We start from the raw sequence: 26,588 nt of genomic DNA, 5'->3' as shown, positions 1-26,588 counted from the left end.
TGTACTGGTACACACTGATGATGTACTGGTACATACTGATGACGTACTGGTACACACTGATGATGTACTGGTACATACTGATGACGTACTGGTACACGCTGATGATGTACTGGTACATACTGATGACGTACTGGTACATACTGATGATGTACTGGTACATACTGATGACGTACTGGTACATGCTGATGACGTACTGGTACATGCTGATGATGTACTGGTACATACTGATGATGTACTGGTACATACTGATGACGTACTGGTACACACTGATGACGTACTGGTACACGCTGATGATGTACTGGTACATACTGATGACGTACTGGTACATACTGATGACGTACTGGTACACACTGATGATGTACTGGTACATACTGATGACGTACTGGTACACACTGATGATGTACTGGTACACACTGATGATGTACTGGTACATACTGATGACGTACTGGTACACACTGATGACGTACTGGTACATACTGATGACGTACTGGTACACACTGATGACGTACTGGTACATACTGATGACGTACTGGTACATAGAGTGAGTGTGGTGTTGCTGAATGTTTTTCTATATTCTGTTGATGTACTCAAAGCTAATATGCTATTAGCACTAGCCTTAGCTGTTGTTAGCCTAGCCCTAGCCACGGTCATCTAGGTTGGGGCTTTGTTTGCTGTCATCGTGTCGGTTTGTTACCACGAAGTTTCTTGTAGTACTAGTCTTGGTCTTAAAAGGTGTACAAGTATTGTAACTACTAGGTTTAACTCTGAACCTACAGACGTAGTGTCCTGTATCTGCCAGCAGGCGGCAGTATGTACACATTTAACAACCTGCTCCTGAATGCCTCTCTCACTCTCTGGCCTCCATTTCCCAGGATGCTCTGGGGTTTCCCAGCAGGCCTTTGAAGATGAGTGTGACTTCCTGGTTCCTGGTGAGCAGCTCCGGCACTCGGCACCGTCTCCCCAGAGAGATGATCTTCGTGGGCCGAGAGGACTGTGAGCTCATGCTGCAGGTAGGGGCCACAGGGACCACAGGGACCACAGGGGCCACAGGGACCACAGGGACCACAGGGGCTACACGGACCACAGGGGCCACAGGGGCTACAGGGACCACAGGGCCCACAGGGACTATAAGGGCCACAGGGGCCACAGGGGCTACAGGGACCACAGGGACCACAGGGGCTACAGACACAGGGACTACAGACACAGGGACCACAGGGGCTACAGACACAGGGACTACAGGGGCCACAGGGACCACAGGGGCCACAGGGACCACAGGGGCTACAGGGGCTACAGACACAGGGACTACAGGGGCCATAGGGACCACAGGGACCACAGGGATCACAGGGACTACAGGGTCCACAGGGGCTACAGACACAGGGACTACAGGGGCCACAGGGACCACAGGGACCACAGGGACTACAGGGTCCACAGGGGCTACAGACACAGGGACCACAGGGGCCACAGGGACCACAGGGTCCACAGGGTCCACAGGGATCACAGGGGCCACAGGGGCTACAGGGGTGACAGGGACTACAGACACCGGGGCTACAGGGGCTACAGGGGCCATAGGGGCCACAGGGGCTACAGGGGCTACAGGGACTACAGACACCGAGGCTACAGGGGCCATAGGGGCCACAGGGGCTACAGGGGCTACAGGGGCTACAGGGGCCATAGGGGCCACAGGGGCTACAGGGGCTACAGGGGTCATAGGGACCACAGGGGCTACAGACACAGGGGCTACAGAAACAGGGGCTACAGACACAGGGGCCACAGGGACCACAGGGGCCACAGGGACCACAGGGGCTACAGACACAGGGGCCACAGGGACCACAGGGGCCACAGGGGCTACAGACACAGGGGCCACAAGGGCCACAGACACAGGGGCCACAGGGACCACAGGGGCTACAGACACAGGGGCTACAGACACAGGGGCCACAGACACAGGGGCCACAGGGGCTACAGACACAGGGGCCACAGACACAGGGGCCACAGGGGCCACAGGGACCACAGGGGCTACAGGGGCTACAGGGGCCACAGGGGCTACAGACACAGGGGCCACAGACACAGGGACCACAGGGGCTACAGACACAGGGACTACAGGGGCCACAGGGGCCACAGGGACCACAGGGGCCACAGGGGCCACAGACACAGGGGCCACAGGGGCCACAGACTCAGCTGCTCATGTTAATGTTGTGTCTCTGTGGACAGTCTCGTAGTGTGGACAAACAACACGCTGTCATCAACTACAACACAACGACAGACCAACACCTGGTGAAAGACCTGGGCAGCCTGAACGGGGTAAGACACGACAACAACGACAACAACAACAACAACAACAACAACAACAATGAACTGGCGGTGCGTTCAGGGACACTCTGAAATCTGACAGTTGTTTGTTTGTTTCCAGACGTTTGTCAACGACCTGAGGATTCCTGATCAGACCTACATCACCCTGAAGCTGTCGGACGTCATCCGCTTCGGATACGATATCCTTCACTGCTGTCTGTCTGTCTGTCTGTCTGTGTGTTAATGTGTGTGTCTGTGTGTCTGTGTGTTGGTGTGTGTCTGTGTGTTAATGTGTGTGTGTGTGTGTGTGTTAATGTGTGTGTCTGTGTGTTAATGTGTGTGTAATGTGTGTGTGTGTGTGTAATGTGTGTGTGTTTCATGGTGTTACAATCTTTCTGAACCATCTCTCCACATCCTCACGTCTATGTTCTGGAGAAAAGTCAACACAAAGTCCCAGAGGAGGCTCTGAAGGTCAGTGTGTGTGTGTCAGGGTGTGTGTGTGTGTGTCAGGGTGTGTGTGTGTGTCTCAGTGTGTGTGTGTCTGTGTGTGTGTACGTCAGTGTGTGTCTTAGAGGTTGAACATCACAGTAGAAGGTAATAAATCCAGAGTCTTGACCTGAACATATGTTGTTCATAGAGTTTATTGAAGACCGTCGGCTGTAGAGCAACAACGTCAACAAGTCTGTGAAGGTTCTCAGTCATCCAGCTCCTGGTTCCTCCAGGTCCTGGTTCATCAAGGTCCTGGTTCCTCCAGGTCCTGGTTCATCCAGGTCCTGGTTCATCCACATCCTGGTTCATCCAGGTCCTGGTTCATCCACATCCTGGTTCCTCCAGGTCCTGGTTCATCCACATCCTGGTTCATCCAGGTCCTGGTTCATCCACGTCCTGGTTCAACACAGACGTTTCAACACTCATCCGAGTAGCTTCTTCAGTTTAACTGAACAAGTAGAACACAAGTAGAACACAACACAATACTGTGTTTAATAGTACTTCACCGTGTGTTAATTAAATGTAACCAGGATCAAATAAAAGCAGCTAAAGGTCTAATAACTTGATCAGATCGTTGATGTGCAGCCTCCTCCTCTGGCTGCTGTTATTAGACCTGTAGCTGCTACACTATCTATCTGACCACACACTGTGGAGGACTGTTAAACTGACGGTGCTGCCTGTTTCATACAGACTATACATGTCTCTCAGTAGGTGCTGCCTGTTTCATACAGACTATACATGTCTCTCAGTAGGTGCTGCCTGTTTTCATAGAGACTATACATGTCTCTCAGTAGGTGCTGCCTGTTTTATACAGACTATACATGTCTCTCAGTAGGTGCTGCCTGTTTCATACAGACTATACATGTCTCTCAGTAGGTGCTGCCTGTTTCATACAGACTATACATGTCTCTCAGTAGGTGCTGCCTGTTTTATACAGACTATACATGTCTCTCAGTAGGTGCTGCCTGTTTCATACAGACTATACATGTCTCTCAGTAGGTGCTGCCTGTTTCATACAGACTATACATGTCTCTCAGTAGGTGCTGCCTGTTTTCATACAGACTATACATGTCTCTCAGTAGGTGCTGCCTGTTTTATACAGACTATACATGTCTCTCAGTAGGTGCTGCCTGTTTTATACAGACTATACATGTCTCTCAGTAGGTGCTGCCTGTTTCATACAGACTATACATGTCTCTCAGTAGGTGCTGCCTGTTTCATACAGACTATACATGTCTCTCAGTAGGTGCTGCCTGTTTCATACAGACTATACATGTCTCTCAGCAGGTGCTGCCTGTTTTATACAGACTATACATGTCTCTCAGTAGGTGCTGCCTGTTTCATACAGACTATACATGTCTCTCAGTAGGTGCTGCCTGTTTCATACAGACTATACATGTCTCTCAGTAGGTGCTGCCTGTTTCATACAGACTATACATGTCTCTCAGTAGGTGCTGCCTGTTTCATACAGACTATACATGTCTCTCAGTAGGTGCTGCCTGTTTTATACAGACTATACATGTCTCTCAGTAGGTGCTGCCTGTTTCCATACAGACTATACATGTCTCTCAGTAGGTGCTGCCTGTTTTATACAGACTATACATGTCTCTCAGTAGGTGCTGCCTGTTTCCATACAGACTATACATGTCCCTCAGTAGGTGCTGCCTGTTTTATACAGACTATACATGTCTCTCAGTAGGTGCTGCCTGTTTTATACAGACTATACATGTCTCTCAGTAGGTGCTGCCTGTTTTATACAGACTATACATGTCCCTCAGTAGGTGCTGCCTGTTTCATACAGACTATACATGTCTCTCAGTAGGTGCTGCCTGTTTCATACAGACTATACATGTCTCTCAGTAGGTGCTGCCTGTTTTATACAGACTATACATGTCTCTCAGTAGGTGCTGCCTGTTTCCATACAGACTATACATGTCTCTCAGTAGGTGCTGCCTGTTTTATACAGACTATACATGTCTCTCAGTAGGTGCTGCCTGTTTTATACAGACTATACATGTCTCTCAGTAGGTGCTGCCTGTTTTATACAGACTATACATGTCTCTCAGTAGGTGCTGCCTGTTTTATACAGACTATACATGTCTCTCAGTAGGTGCTGCCTGTTTTATACAGACTATACATGTCCCTCAGTAGGTGCTGCCTGTTTCATACAGACTATACATGTCTCTCAGTAGGTGCTGCCTGTTTCCATACAGACTATACATGTCCCTCAGTAGGTGCTGCCTGTTTCATACAGACTATACATGTCTCTCAGTAGGTGCTGCCTGTTTCATACAGACTATACATGTCTCTCAGTAGGTGCTGCCTGTTTCATACAGACTATACATGTCTCTCAGTAGGTGCTGCCTGTTTCATACAGACTATACATGTCTCTCAGTAGGTGCTGCCTGTTTTATACAGACTATACATGTCTCTCAGTAGGTGCTGCCTGTTTTATACAGACTATACATGTCTCTCAGTAGGTGCTGCCTGTTTCATACAGACTATACATGTCTCTCAGTAGGTGCTGCCTGTTTCATACAGACTATACATGTCTCTCAGTAGGTGCTGCCTGTTTCCATACAGACTATACATGTCCCTCAGTAGGTGCTGCCTGTTTTATACAGACTATACATGTCTCTCAGTAGGTGCTGCCTGTTTCCATACAGACTATACATGTCCCTCAGTAGGTGCTGCCTGTTTTATACAGACTATACATGTCCCTCAGTAGGTGCTGCCTGTTTTATACAGACTATACATGTCTCTCAGTAGGTGCTGCCTGTTTTATACAGACTATACATGTCTCTCAGTAGGTGCTGCCTGTTTTATACAGACTATACATGTCTCTCAGTAGGTGCTGCCTGTTTTATACAGACTATACATGTCTCTCAGTAGGTGCTGCCTGTTTTATACAGACTATACATGTCCCTCAGTAGGTGCTGCCTGTTTTATACAGACTATACATGTCTCTCAGTAGGTGCTGCCTGTTTCATACAGACTATACATGTCTCTCAGTAGGTGCTGCCTGTTTCATACAGACTATACATGTCTCTCAGTAGGTGCTGCCTGTTTCATACAGACTATACATGTCTCTCAGTAGGTGCTGCCTGTTTTATACAGACTATACATGTCTCTCAGTAGGTGCTGCCTGTTTCATACAGACTATACATGTCCCTCAGTAGGTGCTGCCTGTTTTATACAGACTATACATGTCTCTCAGTAGGTGCTGCCTGTTTCATACAGACTATACATGTCTCTCAGTAGGTGCTGCCTGTTTCATACAGACTATACATGTCTCTCAGTAGGTGCTGCCTGTTTCATACAGACTATACATGTCTCTCAGTAGGTGCTGCCTGTTTCATACAGACTATACATGTCTCTCAGTAGGTGCTGCCTGTTTCATACAGACTATACATGTCTCTCAGTAGGTGCTGCCTGTTTCATACAGACTATACATGTCTCTCAGTAGGTGCTGCCTGTTTCATACAGACTATACATGTCTCTCAGTAGGTGCTGCCTGTTTCATACAGACTATACATGTCTCTCAGTAGGTGCTGCCTGTTTTATTCAGACTATACATGTCTCTCAGTAGGTGCTGCCTGTTTTATACAGACTATACATGTCTCTCAGTAGGTGCTGCCTGTTTCATACAGACTATACATGTCTCTCAGTAGGTGCTGCCTGTTTCATACAGACTATACATGTCTCTCAGTAGGTGCTGCCTGTTTTATACAGACTATACATGTCTCTCAGTAGGTGCTGCCTGTTTCATACAGACTATACATGTCTCTCAGTAGGTGCTGCCTGTTTCATACAGACTATACATGTCTCTCAGTAGGTGCTGCCTGTTTTATTCAGACTATACATGTCTCTCAGTAGGTGCTGCCTGTTTTATACAGACTATACATGTCTCTCAGTAGGTGCTGCCTGTTTCATACAGACTATACATGTCTCTCAGTAGGTGCTGCCTGTTTTATTCAGACTATACATGTCTCTCAGTAGGTGCTGCCTGTTTTATACAGACTATACATGTCTCTCAGTAGGTGCTGCCTGTTTCATACAGACTATACATGTCTCTCAGTAGGTGCTGCCTGTTTTATTCAGACTATACATGTCTCTCAGTAGGTGCTGCCTGTTTCATACAGACTATACATGTCTCTCAGTACGCAGCACATGAGCTGTTCTCAGCAGATGATTCAGGTCAACAATAGAGATTCATTACTTTCTACTGTGACGTCATCAGAGACTAGATGGTGTCTACTGGACTTTAATCACATGACAGAACTAAAACATCTGAACTCATGCACTAATGTGTATTAGTGTGTATTAGTGTGTGTTACTGTGTATTAATGTGTGTTACTGTGTGTTAATGTGTATTAGTGTGTATTAATGTGTATTAGTGTGTGTTAATGTGCATTAGTGTGTATTAGTGTGTGTTGGTGTGTGTTACTGTATTAATGTGTATTAGTGTGTGTTAATGTGTATTAATGTGTATTAGTGTGTTAGTGTGTGTTACTGTGTTAATGTGTGTTAGTGTGTATTAGTGTGTTAGTGTGTGTTACTGTGTGTTAATGTGTGTTGGTGTGTGTTACTGTATTAATGTGTATTAGTGTGTGTTAATGTGTATTAATGTGTATTAGTGTGTTAGTGTGTGTTAGTGTGTGTTAATGTGTGTTGGTGTGTGTTACTGTGTGTTAATGTGTATTAGTGTGTGTTAGTGTGTGTTAATGTGTGTTAGTGTGTGTTAGTGTGTGTTAATGTGTATTAATGTGTGTTAGTGTTGTGTGTTTTCAGCATGAGAAGTACAGCAGTCAGCTGCAGATGAGTCTAAAAGCTTCAGAAGAAAAGAACGAAGTAGAAGAACGACAGAGAGAGAAAACGACCAGAGACAAGATCCTGACAACACAAGGTAACAAACACTACAATACACTACAATATGTACTACTGTATGTGTGTACTTATATATATATACTATATATATATATGTATATATATAGTTATATTGTTGGTGACGGTGATGGACCGTGTTTTAAAGTTACTGACTCTGATCTTCTTCTGGGACAGAGGCTCCACTGAGTCGACCCACTCCTCTCTACGGTCAGCCATCCTGGTGGGGAGAGGAGGATTATGGGAGTAAAGTCCAGAGCAGCGATGAGACGCCTGCAGGTAAACTGACCAATGACTGATCAGCTGGTGACTGATCAGCTGGTGAATGATCAGCTGGTGACTGATCAGCTGGTGACTGTTGACTGATCAGCTGCTCTGTGTCTGCCAGACGTTCAGAGGGATGGTTCCTCGGTGGATCCAGACTTCTCCGGATCAGAACAGAAGACGGTCTTCCCTTTGTACCACCGCGAGCCCAGCTACTTCGAGATCCCCACCAAGGACTTCCAGCCACCCAAGACCTCGGGGGCGGAGCTCCACGAGATCCCCACCAAGGACACAGACACACCCCCGGTACCGCCTACCCCAACCCCGCCCGTCATCCAGAGCCACGCCTCCTTCACCATCGAATTCGACGACTGCATGCCCGGCAAGATCAAGATCAAAGACCACGTCACCAAGTTCTCCACCCGCCAGAGGAAACAGGCTCCGCCCACCAAGACCGCTATCACACCTGCAGAGATGATGTCAGCAGAGAGCAAGGTGGCCGATTGGCTGGTCCACAGCGACGTCAGCATGATGAGGAGGCGCCCGCTGTGTGAAGACGCCTACAGCACCAAGAGTGACCTCGCCATGAACGCCAAGACCCTTAAAGGTCAGCGAGCAAAGGTCACAGGTCACTGTCAGGGTTCATCTACTGATGTTAAAATCTACTCTCTGATTCAGATTAAAACAGATCTGACATTGATTCTTTATTAACTCTCCTGGATCTCCTTCATCGTCTGAGGACGTTAAGAAGTTTGTTTCTTTTTAATGAGATCAGCAGCTGTTTGTTGAGTTTTACGGCACAGAGATGCTTAAAAGCAATAACTGCAGAATTTTCTACATTTCTATATAAAAATTACTCAAGTCCTGAAAGACGACAAATAGAACCCAATCAAACACATGAGACAGAACCATTAGACTAAAGCCAATATTACATATCATGTCCTCCTTGTTTCCAGTATCTGCTGTGACCTCCTTGTCACTAAATGTTTCTGGTAACTGCTGATCAGTGGTCTACAGCAGCTCGGAGGAATTTTAGCCCATTCCTCAGAACAGAACCACTTCTCTAAACATTTTTATGGGGCCATTACACACGGGCCCTGTGAACTGATTTATGTCTAATGTGAAGTGTTTCTAACTGATCGGTCACTGATGTGTTGACTCCTCCGTCCAGGTCACCATCATGAGGACGGAACCCAGAGTGACTCTGAGGACCCGGTTCTCAAAGGAAGAAGTAAATCCCACCACTCCATCCAATCAGAGCAGTCTGAGGTGTCGCAGCAGACCGTCCAATCAGGTCAGTCCGTCCACCGCGAGCTTCCTGTTCCACCACAGAATCTCCACCAACCGCTGCAGTTCTCTCCACCCAGACCGGCCCCAGTCTCGCCTGAGGCCCCTGAGCGGCCCCTGTGCCAGAGCCCTCCTCAGGCTCCTTCTCCCACCATAGAGACGCCCAAACAGGGGCCCCCCGAGCACCTCACCCAACAGGCCTTCATCATTGAGTTCTTTGACGACAACCCACGCAAGAAGCGTTCACAGTCTTTCACGCACAACACCGCTCACGCCGACTCTTACTCCGCCCTCAAGGCCAAGCTAGAGCGCCGGAAAGGTGGCGAGAGGCCGGCATCAGTGCACGGCCACGTCCCTCCCACCCAGCAGGTCACGGTTCCTCTGAAGGGACATGGCGGCCCCCAGAGATCGAGCTCCCTGAAGAGGGAGAAGACCGAGGGGGAAGTGGCTTCGTCAAATTCCTCCTCTCGCTCCTCCTCAGGCATCATCATCAGACCATTTGGCAGCGTTGGAAAGAAGTCGAAGCTTGCCCAGGAGTTTGCTGCAGAGTTCTTGAGGGATTCAGGTCATAAGGACTCCTCCCCCACCAGAGACAGTTCCCCTCCACCGATGTCGGCCCCCCCAGTGATGGTATCACCTCCTCAAGCCAAGATTCCCTCCCCAGAACCTCCAGCACCTTCTTCCATCTCCTATCCCTCATCCCCCTTACAGCCTCCGACAAAGTCGTCCATCCCAACCAGCGGCCCTGCTCAGGCGGCCTCTCCGGTCCATTTATCTGGACCTCCAATGTCACCCATGTTACCCCTAGGCGTCCGTGTAGGAGACCCCAGAAGTTCCCAGAAGATGATGAGGAACGAGGAGGATGACAGTCTGAGCGACGCTGGGACGTACACCATCGAGACAGAGTCGCAGGACAAAGAGGTGGAGGAAGCTCGCAACATGATTGATCAGGTGATGACTGATTAACTTCACAGGTCCTGAAACATGGCTGGTCAAAATAAAAGGTGTTTATTTAGAGCCAGAGCCTTGTGTCAGTCCTGATCATCTACAAACCCTTTGATGTAAATAGAACTAACATCAGGTTGCAGTTGCTTTAAACAGTGTGCTTCATCTTAGGGATGCATGTGACCTCTTGTCCTTCTTCCTGTTGCTGTGGTCCTGCCCCGTCCTCATGCATGCCCTGTGCTCTGACAGGTGTTTGGTGTCCTCGACTCTCCAGAGTACAGTGGTGTGAACACAGGAGTGTATAGACCTGTAATAAATGATGGCAAGGATGAGCAAGCTAACCTGGCTAGCGATGGTAGCACTGTGGACCCGTTGCATGGCTTTATTCCAGCTGCTATAAGCGGCCCCCCAACCGGCCCCATACAGGTAAAAACCTCTGGAACCTGAATCAGAACCTGGAACAACACCTGCATGTTCTGATCCGAGTGCATGCGGTGTTACCTGTTTGTCTTGGTGGACTTGTTGTTCCCACATTTCTATCGTCTGATTTATTTTCCAGGTTCCAGCTGCTCATGCTGCAGGTCTGGAAGGACCTAAGTGGGTTTCCCGTTGGGCCAGTCTGGCAGACAGCTATGCCGAGCCTGGGTCCACCCCACCTCAGGGGGAATGTCTCGAAGGTGCTGTTAAAACTTTGTCTGAAAATAAACCTTGGCTGTATGAAGAGGCGGGTATTAAACCTTTCCTTGCTTTTGTAGATTTGCGTTTCATGAGCCTGTCGATGGGGAGTTACGACAACTCAGAGTCAGAGTCCAGCCACAGCTCCAGAACCAGAAGGATGCTGCCTCAGGTGCCTCCAGAAAAGCTGGACAGTGTCACACCAAGCATCTTGATTCGCCATGAATCCTACCAAGGCCACGAAACTCTGGACCGAGTCTCCGGTCCCCCCCGTCCACAGGACTCCACCCAGCGCCTGTCTGTTCAAGACGACGTGGACCCGGACAGCCTGAGTGACGCCAGCCGCTCCGATGATGCTCCTGTTCTGGAAAAGACAAAGAAGAACCAGGCCAGGACCGGGCCGACGTCTCCAGGTGCTCCTCAATTTAAAGGTCAGGACAAAGTGTCCTCAACCGCCAAATCCACCTCTTTCTACATCGGTTCTGAAAACCATCCAGGCAGATCTGACCAGGCCCGGAGCCCGGTACCGTCTGAGAGGACACGGGACCCCCCGGGGAAGACTCCCCCTACCACCGTACTGATCAGACATCTGAGCGGACATGAGCCGAGGAGGACGGGCGTAAAACCCAATAGCTCTGCTCCAAACCTTCAAACACAGGACAAAGATTCTGTCCCCACTAAAGACGGCTGCATGTCATCCTTCGTCCGGCAGGAGAGCTTCACTAAGGACCGGCCCAGTGACACTGTCCAGATGAAGAAGCTTCCCCACATTTCCAGCCACCCATCCATCAGAGAACTGGAGCAGAGGAGGGACAACATTCAGGAGACTCAGTCCTTCCTTCAAGAAGAAGCACTGTCGTCTCTGGACACCAAGTTCCCCTCGTCTGGTTCTGGTCGCAGCTCAAAGAAGGGGGGATCCTCCAGCCACATGGACGACTCTCTGTCTGGAGAGTCTGATGTGGACACAGCGAGCACTGTGAGTCAGGTGAGTAGCAAGAACATTCCTGTCAGCTCCACCTCCAAAAAGCGTTCGACGATCAGCAGCCTGCAGAAGGAGAAGTCGTCCTCCAGCCCGTCCATCCAGGACAAGGGACGGCAGCTCAGCGCTCGAGAGCGACTCTCTGAGAAACGCAGGAATCAGGCAGCAGTCGATTCTTCAAGCAAAGCGGAGGCAGCGAAACGCTACCAGATGCGCCGCAGTGCAGGAAACCGTGGCTCTCTGGATCTGTCTGAGGGCCAGCCGGGTTCTGGTCCACACTGGACTGAAACCACATCCTCTGACCATGAAGTATCCCGTCCGGTCAGTCGTAGCAAGAAACTCATCACCCCTCTGCAAAAAGAAGACAACGGGAAGACGCCTAAGACAGCAGCTCAACAGGTCCTGACCCGTTCCAACAGCCTGTCGGCGCCACGACCGACCCGAGCGTCCATGCTCCGGCGAGCGCGACTGGGGGAGGCCTCAGATAATGAAGGAGCTGAGACTGACCGGGCCTCCCAGAACTCTGACCACGTCACTGCCCCGGCCAAAGGATCCGCTGAGGGCAAGAAGCTGTCCAGGCTGGACATCCTGGCGATGCCCAGGAAGAGGACGGGCTCCTTCACGACGCCAAGCGACAATGAGACGTCCTCCACGAGCCGCTCTGGTCTCCCCAATCGGAACTCAGAGAGTGCAGCCGTCACCAGGAAGACGTCGGTAGGCGACGCCCGACAGGCAGCGAGCAGAGGGGGCGGAGCTCCAGGGAAGCAGCCTCTGACCCGAACCCGGTCCAGTGGAGCCAAATACCCGTCAGGTGAGTCCAGGTGTCGCCAGGAGGCTCCTCTGATTGTTGAAGGAACAGTTTAGTTTGACCTTTGACCTCTAGTGATGTCTGATAATGTCAGAGGTCGTATAAGTTACTCCACTAATCACCGAACATCGTCAACACAGAGGATGTGACATAAAACTGATCCAGATTTAATTTTTATTTTTAAAAACCTTCATCACTCTGGATGAAACTAAACTCATTAAAATATAAAAACACAGAGATGATGAGTCTCTCTGGATCAGTTTTATGTCAGGACCTCTGTGTTGAATGTGATCAGTGATCAGTTTTACGACCGTTGACATTAGCAGCCATTACCAGAGGTCAAAGGTCAAACTAGTCCCTGAGAACAGAGATGAACTCTGTAATTAATTTAACTTTTAATGTTACTGATTGGATGTTGGTTCCACTAATGCATCCTGGGAGTTGTAGTTTTCTGACGGTGTTGATGTGGTCTGACTTCCTTCATGTCGATGTTTCAGGTTCCCGTCGCAGACAGAAAGGTTCAGACTTCTCCTCGTCCTCTGAAGAAGAATACGAGGCCAGTTCTAAAACCAAACGTCCGTCCCATTCGTCCGCCACCGCCCAGATGCCACGCACCAACCGGACCACCGCTGCAAGGTCCAAGTCTGTCTCTCTGGAGACGGAGGACGACGACGACCAGAACGACGTAGACCCCTACCAGAACTGGTCCACGCACAGTGCAGAGATCGCCAAGTAAAGACGCGGATCTTTAACAGAACCCATCGGCTCTGAGGTTTCATCTGACTCCTCCTCTGGTTGTGTCTCCTCCCCAGGCTCAGTCAGGACCTGGCGAAAGACCTCGCCATTCTGGCTAAGGAGATCCACGACGTGGCCGGGGACGGGGACTCACCCAGCTCTGCTGTCACCGCCACCTCTCCCAGCTCACTGCCCAACACACCGGCCTCCACCATCTCTGCCAGGGAGGAGGTGGGTCCCATCCCATCCAGAACCCCAGAACCACTAGAACCAGAGCTTCTAAACTGGGAACACTCAAGACCTAGAATCCTTACTGGACCTGTCTGATCCAGTCTCAGGTCTCATTTATAAGAGAGTTTTAACGTGATCTGGAGGAAGGAGTCGACTCTTGTTTCTTACGTCTGAGGTGTTCCCCGTTGACGGAGCGCTGGTCTTGGTGGTTCTGTCCACCGTTGGTTCTGATCAGGACTCAGATGTGGTTGTGATCAATGCTTTGGATTCTCATCATCATTTCTCTGTTCTGCTGCTCAGACGCCATCTCATCCATTGGTACAAGGGCTCCCACCTGCTCAGGTGTCTGTCTCCTCATCCTGCCCTGTGATTGGTCCTCCTCCTCATTCACTCACCCTAACACTCCCTCTCATTGGTGTTGGATTGTTGCACATTTTATTTTTTGGTTTAGAAGATTATTAATGACAGAGCTACTGAGCTGGTTCTGAAAGTCCAAGAACTGGTCTGAGAATCTAAAAGCTTCATATTTACGTTTGAACATCGGACGCTTTAGTGAATATCATGGACGTTCTCTGCTCAGTAGTTCTGCTGCTAATGAACTTCCTCTGGCCATTAATGAACAGTTTTTCTGGTCTGGGGTCCCCCCCCCCCCCACCCACCCACATGTTCCCAGCAGAACTAAAATTCACTGTCGGCCTCCACCATTGCATGTTGACTTGGTGCATGCATCCACAGAGCACCACCACGCAGTCAGTGGTCGGATCACCAGAGCCAGACTCTGCTCTCTTTCCAGCTGGTCCATCGTATCCCTGAGGCCAGTTTAAACTACCAGAAGGTTCCTCCAGGTTCTGCTGCCGTCTCGGACCTGGACGCAAATATGAACGAGCCCGAGCCCGAGCCCGGGTCTAAGCAACGGCGTCCGTGGAACCGTGAAGAGGTCACTGTCTGATCCCCCTGGGACTACGTTCACTCAGCAGCTCAACAAACAAACCCGAATTCATCTGAACTAATCTGAACTAATTCTGTCTTAATCTCAATCTGAACATTGATCAGTTTGAATCCATTTTTAATTCATGGTACATTAGCTTCTACACTATCTACTAAACACAACTCTGTAAATATGTGTTTGATAAATGACACATTTAATTTAAAGATAAAGAAAACAAGCTGAAATAAAGTGGAAGAGATCTGAAGAAGCTTCTTCTCGTCCCGTCATCTTTGTTTCAGCTTCTAGATCCTAGTTTTTATTTCAGTTGTAAAGATGTTATCAGCAGTAGAACCTGAGGAGGACCAGTCAGGAATCTCTGAACCAGTCAGACTTCTGTCTCTGGTTGTTTCAGGTGAATTAGGACTTGATGACTTGTTGTAGAGCAACAGCCAGGAAACAGCCAAATAATCCAATAATCCCATGAGCAAACCTGTTTAGTCTCAGCTCATGTTTGCCTCAGAGTCAGACGACTCAAACTAAAGAGGTTCACCTGTTTGGCCGGCAGGTGGCGCCACAACACAGAGCAGCGACTTCATTCTTATGTAAAGGAACAGAACGATGAATGGAGCTGAGCTGCTGCGTGAACGGAGCAGAAAACAAGTGCTGCAGTTAGTTTTGGTTTGCTGGGACATCAGGAAATGATGATGATGATGATGATGATGATGATGATGATGAAGACACTGTCAACACTCTGAGCTCATCTTCCTCGTCTTCCTCAACCTCTGCCTTCAAATCCTTCAGGTGATTCTGGACAACCTGATGCTGAATCCAGTGTCTCAACTGTCTCAGGCCATCAGGGAGAACACGGAGCAGCTGGCCGAGAAGATGAAGTAAGATTAGATTAGACTAGACTAGATTAAATCAGATTAAATCAGATCAGATCAGATTAGATTAGATTAGATGACGTGAGATTAGATTAGACTATACTAGATTAAATCAGATTAAATCAGATCAGATCAGATTAGATTAGATTACGTGATATTAGATTAGACTATACTAGATTAAATCATATTAAATCAGATTAGATCAGATTACGTCAGATTAGATTAGATTAGATCAGATTAAATCAGATCAGATCAGATTACATTAGATTAGATTAGATTTAGAGATTTAGAGCAGAGTGTTCTGACCATTGTTCATGTTGGCGGCCATCTTTGATGTAGTCTCAGTCACAGTTTAGTCATTTTAATCTTTCATACTTTTAAAAGTGATTTAATCTTAATCATCTTTTAGTTCTTACACCATCCTCCTCTCTACTGTCCACTGTTTAAATGTGTGTCAGTCAAAGGTCAGAGGTCAGTAACTTCATGTAACTAGTAAAGTTCTTTACCTTCATCGTGATCTTAGTGATGGAGGCCGTAGAGATATCAGAGTGATGCTCCTTCATCTGTAGCCACAGGGCTAGTAGCAGCTAGCTAGCTCTGGTAGCTAACGCTAACTGAGATCAGATAAACTAATCAAGCAACATCTGGAGAACATTCTCTAGCGTTCTAGTCTCGTCTCCTCATCAGCTTAGTCACAGAATGTCGTCGTGAACTAAACTAACGCTGGTTCTGGTCTCAGGGTTTTGTTCCAGAACAAGGCGGAGGTCTGGGAGGAGATCGAAGCAAAGATCAACGCTGAGAATGAAGTGCCCATCCTGAAAACCTCTAACAAGGTTGGTCTGCAGCTTTATTACGTATTCTGAATGACAGCCGCACATCTGGACACATCTGAACACATCTGCTCTGTCCTCTGCTTCCTGATGCAGGAAATCACCTCCATCCTGAAGGAGCTGAGGAGAGTCCAGAGGCAGCTTGAAGGTAAGAGATGTTTCATCAGTTTATGTTTTGATTCTGGAGAGAATCAAATCAGATGAATCATCAGAGAAACGTGAAGATGATTCATCAACTGGGAAACAGAAACATTTCAACTTTCATTATATAAAGTCGACTGGATGGTTCATGTGTCAGGCTGATTTAATCCCAGATCTGAGGAGCACCTCTTCTTCTTCTACTTCTTCGTCATCTTCACCTTGTTCTTCTTCGTCTTCTTCTTCCTCCTACAGTCATAAATACCATCGTGGAGCCCGGTGGAGGTCTTCAGGCCGCAGCCGTTGGGACGTCGTCTCTGGGTCCAACGCGACCGTCCTCCAGGGACAAGAAACCATCCACCAAAACCCGCAGCACCACCTCCAACGCCAATGAAAGCACCAAACGACCTCCTCGTGGATCCGACGGGGGCCACTACATGGCCTGAGCTGGCCCCCGTAGCCACGGTAGCACCTCTGGACACTAACTGTGCCTCCACGCTGACCTTGACCTACACCCTGACCCTGACCTACTCCCTGACCTTGACAGAGTCTGTGAAGGTTCCTCCAGGTCCTGGTTTATCTGAGTAATCTGGACTTGTTTGTAGAAGACGTTTCAGAAGTGTTCAGCTCTAAAGGTCTGGTGGAGAGTTTAGGTTTTTATCACCTGAAGGTCACATGACTAGAGTCTGGTAATGACCTGATACTCACCTGGACCTGGACCTGGTCAATCAATGGTTCTCTGAGGATCCATTAATGTCCAGGGATATTCAGACTGATGCAGACTGATCCAGATGTTCAGACTGATCCAGATGTTCCTCAGAAACCCCTCCAGTCATTCAGTATCCATCAACCCAAAGAATGAGGAAATGAAAGTCCTTCCATTTCCTTTGTGCAATGCATTGTGGGACAATACTGAGCGTCTGTGGTTGAGGTCCATGATGGGACATGTCCCTCAGAGAGACCAGCTGGAGACGTGGAGGCACAGAAGCTGTCCAGAACCGATGTGGGAGCAGTGATGTAGACGTACATAGAGCACAAGCCGGCGCCGCAGTAGAACCGTAGAAACTCTGTGATCATCTGTTGTTGCTTCGCGTCTGGACCGTGGATCGTGTCTTTCGTGTCTCTGTCCGTGTCCACAAGGAGGTCGTCCCGTCGTCTCGGCCTTACAGACGGAACAGAAGAAAAGTAAAGTTGTTTGAATGTATGTGAGCGCTGCTTCCTGTCATGTGACGTCCTCCATGTCGCTGTGATTGTGCTTTATCTGTGAAGCTGCTTTAGTTCAGAGGGCTTTCTGTGAAGAGTAGTTAGATTTACACTGTTCCTTAAACGCATCGCCTTCACCGTCAATGAAACGTCCAACAGGACGATGTCTGAACCTCCGGTTTATTCGGGACCAGGACCAGTGAGTTCCTCCTGGTACTGGAGGATGAAGAGTCAGCTTCTATCATGTAGGATCATCAGCAGGGTCAAAGGTCCATTTCATCCTGTTTTAGTTTCAGTCTCTTAACACCTGAGGACAGAGACCAGGACGACGCGTCCTCTGACTCTGGACCAACAGACCACGTCTCAGTCCCAGTTTTAGAAGAGTGTTCTATGAAGAAAGAGTTCAGAGTTTAAATGTGATGAGTGTGTTAACGAGTTTAGAACGAACGGAGCAGGAAGTGATCGACGGAGTCAGGAGGAAACGTCCATCAGAGGATAATTAACATCAATTAAAGTCAGTCTGGTCTCACCTGGTCTCACCTGTCCATCTACCTGGTCTTAATCTAAATGTGTCTCCACATGCGTCCCCAGCCAGCACTTGAGATCTGATCTCAGTTTGTGTGTCTGTAAATCAGCAGCGCCATCATGTGGTCAGTAGAATATTGTAGCAGCTGCTGTCTCTAATGGATCTCTACCTACCGCTGGATCAGAACCATCAACAGCTGCTGGTTGACTTGGAGACATGATCCAGATGTTGGAACAAGATGGAAAGACTCTCACATGTTAAGATCTGATTTATTTATCAGTTGATTCTAGTTCAGATTAGTTTGTAGTTTTGTTTGGTTCTCAGCCCCAAGACCAGAATCTTTTAAAAGGCTCTCATTACTAATGAACAGACATCACTGATTCATGTGATCATTTCTACTAGTGGTTGAATGAATGAGTTAAACTCCTCTTCCTCAGATCAGCCCTGTTGAGTAGGTGGTCTTTAATGTGACCCAGGACTCATTGTGTGTTCACACTACCAAAGGAAGGAGGTCACATGTGTCCCAGACCACCTCCACATGTGGACTGACACCAGATCAGTGTTCACACCTGGACCTGTTTAACCTGGACACTAGAGACCAGATCAGTGTTCACACCTGGACCTGTTTAACCTGGACACTAGAGACCAGATCAGTGTTCACACCTGGACCTGTTTAACCTGGACTCTAGAGACCAGATCAGTGTTCACACCTGGACCTGTTTAACCTGGACACTAGAGACCAGATCAGTGTTCACACCTGGACCTGTTTAACCTGGACTCTAGAGACCAGATCAGTGTTCACACCTGGACCTGTTTAACCTGGACACTAGAGACCAGATCAGTGTTCACACCTGGACCTGTTTAACCTGGACTCTAGAGACCAGATCAGTGTTCACACCTGGACACTAGAGACCAGATCAGTGTTCACACCTGGACCTGTTTAACCTGGACTCTAGAGACCAGATCAGTGTTCACACCTGGACCTGTTTAACCTGGACACTAGAGACCAGATCAGTGTTCACACCTGGACCTGTTTAACCTGGACACTAGAGACCAGATCAGTGTTCACACCCGGACCTGTTTAACCTGGACACTAGAGACCAGATCAGTGTTCACACCTGGACCTGTTTAACCTGGACTCTAGAGACCAGATCAGTGTTCACACCTGCACCTGTTTTACCTGGACACTAGAGACCAGATCAGTGTTCACACCTGGACACTAGAGACCAGATCAGTGTTCACACCCGGACCTGTTTAACCTGGACACTAGAGACCAGATCAGTGTTCACACCTGGACCTGTTTAACCTGGACTCTAGAGACCAGATCAGTGTTCACACCTGGACCTGTTTTACCTGGACACTAGAGACCAGATCAGCGTTCACACCTGGACCTGTTTAACCTGGACTCTAGAGACCAGATCACTCAGAATTCATGTTAATTAGTGTTAATTAATGTGAGGTCTGAACAGAGTCTGGTCTACATGTGGTTTTCACTGATCCTCCTGTTTCTTCTTCTGAAGTGAATCGTTTCCTCCAGCTTCAGAGATCTAAGCGAGACTGTGAAGTCAGACTTTTATTTTGAAAGGTGCATGTTTCCTGTAGCTAGAGGCAGGTGAGAGTTAGAGGCTAGTTCACCAAATGTGCTCTTCACGTCCTCTGTGTGTTCGTGCTCTGCAGCCGTGGAGAATGTATTGATTTATCACCGGCTCAACAACAAAGCTGATTGGCCGATGCTGTGATGATGTAACTGCTACAGGTGGTTTTATATTTAGCTTTTGTTTCGGTGCATGAAGCTCTGAACCAAACGGGTTCTTATTTACTCCGTCGTCAGGAACCTTCTGGTGTTCTTGTCATGGCTCTGATTTATTTATTGATGACATATCTGAACTCATGTGCTCATCCACAGCTTTCTTTGTATCATGTGTCATTTGTAATAAACTGATTTCATTCACTCTGCTGCTGGACTCAATGATCTGTTAAATACCAGCGTCTAGCATCCAGCCGTAGCATGCTTAGCTAGCTTAGCATGATCAGCTAACATAGGATGTTCAGCTAACTTAGCATGGTTAGCTAATGCAGGATTTTCAACTAACTTAGCATGGTTAGCTAATGTAGGATGTTCAGCTAGTTTAGCATGGGTAGCATTTTCAGCTAACTTAGCAATGGTAGCTAACGTAGGAGGTTCAGCTAACTTAGCATGGTTAGCTAACTAAGCATAGTTGGCTAACATAGCATGATCAGCCAACATAGCATGGTCTCCTAACTTGGCATGGTTAGCTAATGTAGCATGGTTAGCTAACTTGGCATGGTTAGCTAACGTAGCATGGTCAGCTAACAGCATGATCAGCCAATTTAGCATGTTTAGCTAACTTAGCATGGTTAGCTAATGTAGCATGATCAGCTAATGTAGCATGGTTAGCTAAATAAGCATAGTTGGCTAACATAGCATGATCAGCCAACATAGCATGGTCTCCTAACTTGGCATGGTTAGCTAACTTGGCATGGTTAGCTAATGTAGCATGGTTAGCTAACTTGGCATGGTTAGCTATCTTGGCATGTTTAGCTAATGTAGCATGGTTAGCTCCAGAGACTAAAGTAACCTCCTACTGTCACACTCAGACTCATTTTTCAGTCTCTGTGAGGACCTGCCACTGACATGACATATTACCCTGACCCTGAGGTCATGACCTTTAGCCTGACCCTGAGGTCATGACCTTTACACTGACCCGGAGTTCATGACCTTTACCCTGACCCTGAGGTCATGACCTTTACAACTGAACAGGTGTAACCCTCTAAACATTGACTCAGTAAACTCAATAAAATGAAGAACACAGTTTAGTTCTACTGTTTTAATGACTGTGATGATTAATTAGTGATGAGGCGACTTTACATGAACCACGGCTCCTGATCAGACTCAGTGAAAGTTCCATCAGGTCCAGGTTTATCTGATTTATCGGATTTGATGAAGGTCACGTGACTGGAGTCTGACCTGGACTCAGACAGGTGAGCTGATCATGAAACTAATGATTGTAGGCTACATGACAGCAGGATGCGTTCAGGGACTGTAGGACATATCAACTGAGTCCTGAGCTCCAGATGTTCCAGACATCAACAGGTACATGAAGCCAGAGCCGCCCAGATCCTCAGTGTGTCCACCCAGAACCAGTACCTAAGTGTGTCCATCCAGAACCAGAACCTCAGGGTGCCCGTCCAGAACCAGAACATCAGTGTGTCCAGCCAGAAGCAGAACCTCAGGGTGCCCATCCAGAACCAGAACCTCACTGTGTCCAGCCAGAACCAGTACCTAAGTGTGTCCATCCAGAACCAGAACCTCAGGGTGCCCGTCCAGAACCAGAATCCAAGGGTGCCCGTCCAGAACCAGAACCCCAGGGTGCCCGTCCAGAACCAGAACCCCAGGGTGCCTGTCCAGAACCAGAACCTCAGGGTGTCCGTCCAGAACCAGAGCTGATGGCTGATTAAACATGTTGATGTTTGCATGTTGGTCTCCAGTCATGGTTACAGGTATTCTGACCCCGCCTCCTCCTCTCCTTAAACTCCGCCCCTCACCTACTCCTGTGGCTCCTCCACAGCTCCACCTGTGAACAGAGACTCACCTGGTCATGTGACACACAGGTGAAAGCATGACTAGTGTGATGACCTCACCTGTCGGCTGTTCCCCTGTGACATCACTGCTGACATCATCAGGAGGCCAGCGGAGCTCGCCACTCTCTACATCGCCGCCGTCCGTCGGCTCCACCACGATGGACGGGACACATCTGGACGGTTCAGGGGACACCTGAGGAGGAGGAGCCTATCAGAGCCAATCAGAGACCATATATCCTCCGACTGGATCTTCAGGTGTGGACAGCTCACCTGGAAACACTCCTCCCCTGAGGCTCCGCCCACCACCGAGTCACAGGTGTTCGTCACCTCATGGGTCATGTCAGCCAATCAGAGCGCAGACAGGAAGCTGAGTTTCCTCCAGCAGAGGACGGACAAACCTTGGTCCTGGATTATTCAACACATTAATGAGCACCTGAACACACCACGGCCTGTCGCCATGACGATGGGCATCTCATTACACAACACACACACATACATACACACTGATGGACAACATCAACACAACAACAACAATAACAATAACAACAACACAACAACACGATGATGGTGATTCTGTGATGAACTAGAACTCATGAAGGAAACAAATGTTTGAATCTGAATCTGAAACAATGAAATCTAGGAAACAGGTGAGCTACCTGATGAGGAAGATGACGGTGAAGATGATGATGATGAAGATGATAATGAGGAAGAGGATGGTGATGATGATGAAGAAGCAGTGAATCCTCAGGCGAAGCCTGTTGTCGTCCAGAAAGACGACTCTGCTCACAGATCCAGTTCTGATGTCACTTCCTGTGTTTCATGTGACGTTTGAGAAACTGATCCTGAAACCCAAGAAACGTCAAACCACCAGGATCAGAAAGACACCTGAAGGGAGACAGGTGAGACGGGTGAGACGGAGGAGGCAGGTTAGAGGCAGGTTATAGGCTGGTTAGAGACCGGTTAGAGACAGGTGAGACAGGATGGAGACAGATTATGGACAGATGAGACAGATTGGAGACAGATGAGACAGGTTATTAACAGGATATGTGCCTCAGTCTTTAAGATTGCTGTAATTAAGCCCTTACTCAAGAAAGCCACTCTAGATCCAGATGTTTTAGCCAACTATAGACCAATCTCCAACCTTCCTTTTATTTCCAAAATTCTAGAAAAAGTTGTTGCTAATCAGTTGTGTGACCACTTAAACAAGAATGGTCTTTTTGAAGAGTTTCAGTCAGGTTTTAGAGTTCATCATAGTACAGAAACAGCTTTGGTTAAAGTTACCAATGATCTCCTCATGGCTTCAGACAGTGGACTTGTCTCTATACTTGTTCTGCTAGATCTTAGTGCTGCATTTGACACTATTGATCATAATATTTTACTACAGAGACTTGAAAGTGAGATCAAGATTAAAGGAACTGCATTAGACTGGTTTGAATCCTATCTATCTGACAGATTCCAGTTTGTTCATGTCAATAATGATTCTTCTACTTATACAAAAGTAAGTTACGGAGTTCCTCAGGGTTCTGTGCTAGGACCAATACTCTTCACGTTATACATGTTGCCATTAGGCAAGATTATTAGAAAACATGGCATAAACTTTCATTGCTATGCAGACGACACCCAGCTATATTTATCCATGAAACCAGATGAAACTAATCAGCTGGTTAAACTCCAAGCATGCCTTAAAGACATAAAGGCTTGGATGACCTGTAATTTCCTACTCTTAAACTCAGACAAAACAGAAGTTATTGTATTCGGTCCTAAGCATCTCAGAGATTCATTATCTAATCACGTGGTGTCTTTGGATGGCATTACCTTAGCCTCCAGTACTACTGTAAAAAACCTTGGTGTTATATTTGATGAGGATATGTCCTTTAAATGTCACATAAAGCAAGTGACCAGGACTGCCTTCTTTCACCTGCGTAATATCGTCAAAATTAGGAACATCCTGTCTCAGAGTGATGCTGAAAAACTAGTTCATGCATTTGTGTCGTCCAGACTGGATTACTGTAATTCATTACTGTCTGGCTGTCCAAATAGCTCTTTAAAAAGCCTCCAGTTGATTCAAAATGCCGCAGCAAGAGCATTGACAGGAATTAGCAAGAGAGATCATATTACTCCAGTTTTAGCTTCTCTTCACTGGCTCCCTTTAAAGTCTAGAATAGAATTTAAAATCCTCCTCCTTACATACAAGGCCCTTAAAGGCCTAGCTCCATCGTATCTTAAAGACCTCATTGTACCATACCATCCCAGCAGATCACTTCGGTCTGAAAGTGCAGGCCTACTTGTGGTTCCTAGAATTTCAAAAAGTAGAATGGGAGGTAGAGCTTTCAGCTATCAGGCTCCTCTCCTGTGGAACCAGCTCCCAGTTTGGGTTCAGGAGGCAGACACTCTCTCTATTTTTAAGGTCAGGCTTAAGACTTTCCTTTTTGATCAGGCTTATAGTTAGGGCTGGACTAAACCATCCCTTAGTTATGCTGCTATAGGCCTAGGCTGCTGGGGGACGATGCACCAAACACATGTCCTCCTTCTTTCTTCTCTCTCCTCTCTCTCATCCTCCACTTTCTTTTCTCTGGCACAGAGCTCTTGCCCTCTAATTTCCTATATACTACTAGTCATACAATTCTGTGCTATTACTATGTAGAATGTTTACTGCTGTGTGTGTCCCACCCCCCCACCCCCCTTCCCCCCTCTTCTTGTGAGTATCTCTGGCCTGGAGTGGTGTGTTTCCTGTGGAGCTCTATACTACATCTGTTGTCGTGGTCTCATCAGCCTGCCTAGTCTTCATGGAATCCTGCAGTTATCCACTCCTACCTGAATGAACAATTCTCCAACCTGCCTATGATTCCTCTTACATTTTCAAACTGTCATGTAACATCATCAGTTTGTATCATCAGATTCCACATGTACACTTTAGTCAGATATGTGTATCTATGACAGATGTATGTTTATCTTGCTGTTCTCTTCTCTTCTCTCTTTGCTGTTCTCTTCTCTCTTTCTTCTGTCTGTACCCGGCTGGCCTTAGGCAGATGGGTCCCTCCATATGAGCTGGGTTCTGCTCAAGGTTTCTTCCTGTTAAAAGGGAGTTTTTCCTGCCACCGTTGCCTTCAGGCTGCTCTGGGGGTTTCAGGACGGGTTTTTGTAAAGCGTCTTGAGACGATTTGTATTGTTATTGACGCTATATAAATAAAACTGAATTGAATTGAAGTTAGAGACAGGTTAGAGACAGGTGAGACAGGTTAGAGACAGGTGAGATTCCTTCCTGCATAAGGTAAAGAAGCCCCACCCCTTTGCTACCGTAGCCACGCCCCATCTGAAGATGAGCCTTGACCTTTGACCCGATTGTCTTCCTCAGTCTGTGATTGATCAAGTTACAGTGACATCACTCAGGCTCTGGCTGCTGATTGGCTACAACACGTCTACTGTCTGACAGGAAGTATAACCTGTCTCACCTGTCTCTAACCTGTCTCTAACCAGTCTCTATCTTGTCTCACCTGTCTCTAACCTGTCTCTAACCAGTCTCTATCTTGTCTCACCTGTCTCTAACCTGTCTCTAAACAGTCTCTATCTTGTCTCACCTGTCTCTAACCTGTCTCACCTGACTCTAACCTGTCTCTAACCTGTCTCACCTGTCTCTAACCTGTCTCTAAACAGTCTCTATCTTGTCTCACCTGTCTCTAACCTGTCTCTATCTTGTCTCACCTGTCTCTAACCTGTCTCACCTGTCTCTAACCTGTCTCTATCTTGTCTCACCTGACTTTAACCTGTCTCTAACCTGTCTCACCTGTCTCTAACCTGTCTCTAACCAGTCTCTATCTTGTCTCACCTTACTCTAACCTGTCTCTAACCTGTCTCTAACCAGTCTCTAACCAGTCTCTATCTTGTCTCACCTGTCTCTAACCTGTCTCTAACCAGTCTCTATCTTGTCTCACCTGTCTCTAACCTGTCTCTAACCAGTCTCTATCTTGTCTCACCTGTCTCTAACCAATCTCTATCTTGTCTAACCTGTCTCTAACCAGTCTCTATCTTGTCTCACCTGTCTCTAACCTGTCTCTAACCAGTCTCTATCTTGTCTCACCTGTCTCTAACCTGTCTCTAACCAGTCTCTATCTTGTCTCACCTGTCTCTAACCAGTCTCTATCTTGTCTCACCTGTCTCTAACCAATCTCTATCTTGTCTAACCTGTCTCTAACCAGTCTCTATCTTGTCTCACCTGTCTCTAACCTGTCTCTAACCTGTCTCTATCTTGTCTCACCTGTCTCTAACCAGTCTCTATCTTGTCTCACCTGTCTCTAACCTGTCTCTAACCTGTCTCTATCTTGTCTCACCTGTCTCTAACCTGTCTCTAACCTGTCTCTAACCAGTCTCTATCTTGTCTCACCTGTCTCTAACCAATCTCTTACCTGTCTCATCTGTCTCTAACCTGTGTCTCTAATCAGTCTCTAACCTGTCTCACCTGTCTCTCATCTGTCTCTAACCTATAACCTGAGGAAGGGGATGAGGAGATGAGGAGGAAGAAAGAGGAGTAGGAGGTGGAAGAGGAAGGAGGAGGAGGAGGAGGAGGAAAAAGGAGGAGGAGGAGGAAGAAAGAGGAGGAGGAGGAGGAGGAGGAAAAAGGAGGAGGAGGATGAAGAAAGAGGAGGAGGAGGAAGAAAGAGGAGGAGGAGAAGGAGGAGGAAAAAGGAGGAGGAGGATGAAGAAAGAGGAGGAGGAGGACAAGGAGGAGGAGGAGGAGGAGGAGGCAGAGGAGGAGCAGGACAAGGAGGAGGAGGAGGAGGAGGAGGCAGAGGAGGAGCAGGACAAGGAGGAGGAGGAGGAGGAGGAGGAGGCAGAGGAAGATGCTGATGTGATGATGATGCAGTGAAACTGAACTAGAAAGTGAAAGTGTTTCAG

General features: G+C 47.7%; 1 protein-coding gene across 1 annotated transcript; it reads left to right on the top strand.

The window, feature by feature from the left end:
* Positions 1-892: 892 nt before the first annotated feature.
* Positions 893-16,913, top strand: cep170bb (centrosomal protein 170Bb). Its single transcript, XM_084559785.1, has 18 exons — positions 893-1,010; positions 2,209-2,298; positions 2,408-2,486; positions 2,699-2,757; positions 7,567-7,681; positions 7,837-7,938; positions 8,048-8,530; positions 9,095-10,161; positions 10,405-10,581; positions 10,715-10,832; positions 10,911-12,620; positions 13,115-13,349; positions 13,430-13,583; positions 14,377-14,520; positions 15,313-15,401; positions 16,135-16,228; positions 16,322-16,373; positions 16,619-16,913. Exons 1-18 carry the CDS (start codon positions 906-908, stop codon positions 16,807-16,809), a joined length of 5,064 nt encoding a protein of 1,687 aa, XP_084415911.1. The 5' UTR covers positions 893-905; the 3' UTR covers positions 16,810-16,913.
* The last annotated feature ends 9,675 nt before the right edge of the window (positions 16,914-26,588 follow it).

Source organism: Chelon labrosus, assembly GCF_963514085.1.
Source record: "Chelon labrosus genome assembly, chromosome: 14".
In the NCBI taxonomy this organism is placed as follows: Eukaryota; Metazoa; Chordata; class Actinopteri; order Mugiliformes; family Mugilidae; genus Chelon; species Chelon labrosus.
Note: the sequence above shows the minus strand (reverse complement) of the source record. Positions and strands in the feature narration are given on the sequence as shown.